Below are 6,000 nucleotides of genomic sequence, written 5' to 3'. Positions count from 1 at the left end.
TGCTTGAGCCCAGGAAGCAGAGGTTGCAATGAGCAGAGATTGAGCCACTGCACTCCAGCCAAGACTTACTGTAAAAAACTCAAAGCACGGTGGCTCATGCCTGTAATCCCAGCACTTTGGGAGGCCAAGGTGGGTGGATCACTTGAGATCAGGAATTTGAGAGCAGCCTGGCCAACATGGTGATACCTTGCCTCTAACTAAAATACAAAAATTAGCGGCTGGGCACAGTGGCTCATGCCTGTAATCCCTGCACTCTGGGAGGTCGAGGCAGGTGGATCACCTGAGGTCAGGAGTTTGAGATCAGCCTGGCCAACATGATGAAACCCCGTCTCTACTAAGATACAAAAAATTAGCTGGGCGTGGTGGCGCACCCTGTAAACCCAGCTCCTCAGGAGGCTGAGGCGGTAGAATCGCTCGAACCCAGGAGGCGGAGGTTGCAGTGAGCCGAGATACTGCCACTGCCCTCCAGCCTGGTGACAGAGACTTCGTCTCAAAAACAAAACAAAACAAAAAACAAAAACTCAAATTACGTTCTGGATTTGAAAGCCCTCCCTGACCACCTGGGCTCCCATTATGCCCTGAGCTTCCTGCATCATGGCCCTGAGAGCTCTATGTGGCGTCTGCCCATTTCTGTGAGGGTCTCCCCAACCCAGGCTTGGCCACGGACAGGGTAGGGACGGAGCCGCCTGCTCCCTGCACTATAGGTCTCAACTGAACAAATGCTGGAGACCTGCAGCGGCAAAGGCCACATGTGTGGCCAGGCAAGTCCTCTTCCCCTGCCGGGGCCTCAGTATCCTCCTCTGTGAAACAGGCCCCATGGGCTCTGGTGTCAGGAGAAGGACAGGGACCTGGACATGAGGTGGCCCCCACCACTCCTGCTGGCAGAAACCCCGGGAGCCAGGCATGAGTCCACCTGCAGGCAAGGCTGTGAGTTTTGTTGTTGGTTTAATTTATTACTGTTTGACATCCAGTGACACTGACATACCCTCACCGGGCCCCCGGCGAGTCTGACCTGTCCAATAAAATACAGTACGAGGAGTGGACGGTGACGCACATGCATCCACGCTTAACTACAGTGACTCCAAACTGCGGCGCAACAGTACTGCCAGCAAAGGAAAAGAAAAACAGGTATCACGTGTTCCCCAATTCGGAATTCTCTCTCTCTCTCTTTTAGACAGTTAATGCTGTTACAAATGCTACTGATGCCAGGACAGGGCCAGTCACAAACAGTCCTACAGCTTCTCGGCTGTATAAATATGGAAGATTCTTTTGTTTATACAGTTTTACCCCAAGTCTGAAACTACGTGTGCTGCTATCCGTTACTGCTAAGGCCTATGCCGTCTCGGCTCTGGAACGAGGGGCTCAGGGTCGAGACTGGAATGTCGGGGCTCAGTCTTCTTCGCTGCCACTTCCTGAGCGGTCCTGGAGAGGGGACAAGAGGAGAGAGTATGTGTTGGCTGCCCCTGCTAGGGCACTTTGCCAGGGGCCTGCCAAGCTTTAAATAAACTTGCTCAAGAAAACACCGATGAGGCCAGGCGCGGTGGCTCACGCCTGTAATCCCAGCACTTTGGGAGGCCGAGGCGGGCGGATCACAAAGTCAGGAGATCGAGACCACGGTGAAACCCCGTCTCTACTAAAAATACAAAAAATTAGCCGGGCGCGGTTGTGGGCGCCTGTAGTCCCAGCTACTCGGGAGGCTGAGGCAGGAGAATGGCGTGAACCCGGGAGGCGGAGCTTGCAGTGAGCCGAGATCGCGCCACTGCACTCCAGCCTGGGCGACAGAGCGAGACTCCGTCTCAAAAAAAAAAAAAAAAAAAAAAAAGAAAACACCGATGCCGGCAACAGAAGCTACTGCAGCCATAGCCACGCCTGAACTTCATGTTTCTCTAGAGGACCAGTCCCTGTGACCACACTCGGCCCTCTCGGGACCTGCGAGGCTCCATGTGTCTTCCCTGCTCTGTCCCATGTCACCTGCCTGGCCCTTGGCCCCTGACCTACAGCTTCCAAACCATCTTGGCTCTTCCTGACTGTGAAAGATCTTTGCTACTTTTTTTTTTTGAGACGGAGTCTCGCTCTGTAGCCCAGGCTGGAGTGCAGTGGCCGGATCTCGGATCACTGCAAGCTCTGCCTCCCAGGTTTACGCCATTCTCCTGCCTCAGCCTCCCGAGCAGCTGGGACTACAGGCGCCTGCCACCTCGCCCGGCTAGTTTTTTGTATTTTTTAGTAGAGACGGGGTTTCACCGGGTTAGCCAGGATGGTCTCGATCTCCTGACCTTGTGATCCGCCCGTCTCGGCCTCCCAAAGTGCTGGGATTACAGGCTTGAGCCACCGCACCTGGCCTAATTTTTTTTTTTTTTTTTTAAGACAGGGTCTTGCTCTGTTGCCCAGGCTGGAGTGCAGCGGTGCTATCACGGCTCACTGCAGCCTCGACCTCCCAGGCTCCAGTGAGCCTTCTGCCTCAGTTTCCCAAAGTGCTGGGATTACAGGTGTGAGCCACCAGACCCGGCCTCGTAAAACATTTTTAAACAGCCTGGCATGGGCCATAAAACACCCTGCTCTGGCTTGGGCAAGAGACACACCACCACAGCCCATGGCCCTCCTGCCTGGAGGGCCACCCCTCCCCATGAGGACTTAATGAATGTCCTCAAAGGTCACATGCCTCTTTTGTCAGACTGATTTCCAGGCACTGAAATTTGCTGCTTCTGTGCTGACAAAATGGCATTCACCAGACTTCAGTGGGAGCCAGGCCTGAGTGGGGGCAGTTCCCTCATCCATGCAGCCTCCTTGCTTTGCATAAGAGGAAACTGAAGCTTGAGAAGCAAAGTGACCTGCCAGGTCCCACAGCCAGAAGGGCCAGAGACAAAGGTGAAGATTATTTAAAGCCAGCAAGTGGATCTGCTCAGGCTTCCTACTGTCCCCCAAAAACTATCCACTGTGGGTTTGGCATTTCTGCCCATTCTCTACAACACTGAGGAGACAAGGCACTGCCTGGTTGGTCCCCAATCCTAGCACCTCCCACTCGACCCTACTCAAGCCCTGGCCTCCCCGGCCTCAGCCCAGCAGCCCTGGTGCCATGGGACCGCCTGTTGCCTGTCCTGAGACCTCATATGTCCCCCAGTCCCCAGACACCCACGGGTACTAAGAGTTGGTTCCAGGGTCACACAGGCTTGGGTTTCAGTGGCAGCCCTGCCACATATTGGCTGTGTGACCTGGGGTCAGCCATGGCAGGTCAAGCCTCAGTTTCCCTACCTGCAGCATGGGGGAGTAAGAGCACTGCCCCGCAGGGCTATCCTCTCAGGTCCCTGGGATGCCTCCCGCCACCCACCAGCCCTGCCTGCTCGGGGGCCCGACCTCACCTCCTCTTGTTCCTCCTCACTGTCGTCATCACTTACGACCGGCTTGGCTCGGGACCCTCGGCTCGGTCGCCGCCGGCCGCCCTTCAGCCGGTCCTGTGCTTTCTCCTTCCGGCCAAGCTTGATCTTCACTTTGACAGACCGAGCTAGAGGGGACCACGAGGGAAAGACAGCCTTGAGCTCTGGGAATGCAGCACCCTCACAGCAAGGGGTGTCTGGGAGCTGGGAGGGCTGTGAAAAGCTGTGACCTTGGGGGCTCTTGGGCCAGCGTGAACCCCGGCATCCTGAACCCCCCCGGGACTCACACTCAGATTCGGAGCCTTCCTCCTCGCCCTCTTCCTCCTCCTCACTCTCCTCGCCTTCACTGTCATCCTCCTTCTCAATTTTCTGCCGCACGCTGGTGAAGACTGACTGCAAGACGATGGAATCTTCATAGATCTGGGCGGAGACACCAGGGGCTTGAGTGGATGGGCCTGACTGGAGGGTTGCCTGCCCGGCCCTGGCCCCAGCCCCAGCCCCAGCCCCAGCCCCAGCCCTGTGTTGTCCCTGGACAGCTGATCAGTGGCCAGTGCGAGCCTCAGTGGGTCGGGGCTTCAGCCCACCCAGGGTGGAAGGCCCTCTCCATGATCTTCCTCCACAGGTACCCCAGAGAGCATCAGGCTTCTGAAATGCTCCGGGGTGAAAGGTCAGGCACACTGGTTTGGAAATGGCTGCAGGTGCCTCCCTCCTTCTGCAGAATCTCTGAGGTCTGCAATAACATTAGAAATGCATGTCCCTTGTTGAAGCCAGCATCTTCCCCAAACGCATCCAAGTCAAGTATTTTTTCTGAGAGGCATCAATCCCAAACACACTTCAGAAAAGTTTGCCAAGTTGAGGCTGTGTATGTGTCAATTCTATCACAGGAAAGAACACACCCATAGGATTCCTCTGAAGAGAGTGTGCCCCAGGGAATTTAAAACAAAATTCCAACAGACAGAGGACTCTATTTCTTCTGTTGTGCCTATCTTTATTGTCTTTGGTAAATACGTACTGCTTTTGTAATTGCTAAAATATCCCAAGTTGTTGGAAATTTAAATTTTTTTTTTTTTTTTTTTAAAGACAGGGTCTTGTTACATTGCCCAGGCTGGTCTTGAACTCCTGGCCCCAAGTGATCCTCCCGCCTTGGCCTCCCAAAGTGCTGGGATTATAGGCACGAACCACCACAGCTAGCGGGAATTGTTTTTAACCCATCAATTCAGAAAGGAAGCAGGGGCGGGTTGGTTCAAAGCCCAGCTGTGGGAGTGGCCCATCCCCATCCCCCAGCCGTGCCCTCACCAGGGAGCCCTCCAGGTTGAAGGTCTGAGCGTTCTGGCACAGCAGCATGACGTCCTTCTCTAGGTCGTTGAGGCTGCGGTATTTGTGGTTGCGGATGCGCTCCTGCAATGGACGGGAGGAGCAGGTCTTACCTCAGGACCCCGCCTCGCCTGCCCGCAGGTCCCGCTGTGTGCTGGGGACCCCGCGGGCCAGGATTCCTCGCGCCTATGAGGATGTGGCTGAAGCCCCAGCCTTGGTAACCCGGCCCACCAGGCATGGGAACTGCATGACTGAGGCCCAGCACTGAGTGAGCAGGACCTTGAAGGAACACCCAACACCAACTGCTCACTGACATCCCACAGGACACCCCCAACCCTTACAAGGAACCCCAAAAGCCCACGACCAGGTCCCTAACCAGGCATCCCAAGGCTCTGCCCAGGCAGTTTCTGGTCATTCCGCCCACACACCACAGCTCTCGGATGGGGGTGCCCCTGGGTCAGTCTCCTCCCGCGGGCAGATGCACGGCACAGGCACAGCGTCAGTGTTACCTTTATCTTCTTGAAGTCCACGGGCTTGCGGATGAGCTCGTAGTACTCCGGCAGCTCCTTTCGCGAGGGCAGCTGGATGAAGACCTCACTGAGCTGACGTCCACTGCTGCTGCAAGGCAGAACCGGCAGGCGTCACCCCTCGGCCCGCCCACCTGGGAGCCCCTACTCCACCTCAGCAGGTCCCCACATTGAGGACAGAGAGGATGAGAAATTCAAACTTGGCTCAGGAGCTATTTCTTGCACTTTTTTTTTTTTTTTTTTTTTGAGACGGAGTTTCGCTCGTTGCCCAAGCTGGAGTGTAATGGCGCAATCTCAGCTCACTGCAACCTCCACCTCCCAGGTTCAGGCGATTCTCCTGCCGCAGCCTCTGGAGTCACTGGGATTACAGGCGTGCGCCACCATGCCAGGCTAATTTTGTACTTTTAGTAGAGACAGGGTTTCTCCATGTCGGTCAGACTGGTCTCAAACTCCTGACCTCAGGTGATCAGCCCACTTCGGCTTCCCAAAGTGCTGGGATTACAGGTGTGAGCCACCACGCGTGGCCTGCACATGTGCTTTCTTGTAGCTTCTGGAACATTCCCCAGCGACAACCACACACACAGGCCTGTGACGCGGTTTTGTTTTTTTTTCCTTTGAGACGGAGTCTCATTCTGTCATTAGGCTGGAGTGCAGTGGTGTGATCTTGGCTCACTAAAACCTCTGCCTCCAGGACTCAAGCAATTCTCCTGCCTCAGCCTCCCGAGTAGCTGGGATTACAGGTGCCCACCACCACAGCCAGTTAATTTTTGTATTTTTAGTAGACGGGG

General features: G+C 55.4%; 1 protein-coding gene across 28 annotated transcripts in view; it reads right to left on the bottom strand.

The window, feature by feature from the left end:
* Positions 1 to 932: 932 nt before the first annotated feature.
* The window catches only part of SMARCA4 (SWI/SNF related BAF chromatin remodeling complex subunit ATPase 4), a 103,024-nt gene continuing 97,956 nt past the window's right edge, over positions 933 to 6,000 (bottom strand). For 15 of the 28 annotated variants that reach the window (XM_065535365.1, XM_005587988.4, XM_005587990.4 and 12 more), the window contains 5 exons: positions 5,195 to 5,303; positions 4,668 to 4,769; positions 3,659 to 3,791; positions 3,357 to 3,499; positions 933 to 1,422 (listed from right to left, as the gene is read on the bottom strand). In XM_065535365.1, coding sequence (XP_065391437.1) covers positions 1,390 to 1,422; positions 3,357 to 3,499; positions 3,659 to 3,791; positions 4,668 to 4,769; positions 5,195 to 5,303 — 520 coding nt within the window. In that variant the 3' untranslated portion in view covers positions 933 to 1,389. Of the gene's footprint in view, positions 1,423 to 3,356; positions 3,500 to 3,658; positions 4,102 to 4,667; positions 4,770 to 5,194; positions 5,304 to 6,000 lie in introns of all 28 variants that reach the window. The other 13 variants (XM_065535366.1, XM_074025911.1, XM_074025912.1 and 10 more) reach the window with 3 other exon arrangements.

Source organism: Macaca fascicularis, chromosome 19 (genome assembly GCF_037993035.2).
Source record: "Macaca fascicularis isolate 582-1 chromosome 19, T2T-MFA8v1.1".
NCBI lineage: Eukaryota > Metazoa > Chordata > Mammalia > Primates > Cercopithecidae > Macaca > Macaca fascicularis.
The sequence above is the reverse complement of the archived record's forward strand: the minus strand, read 5'-3'. Positions and strand labels throughout refer to the sequence as shown.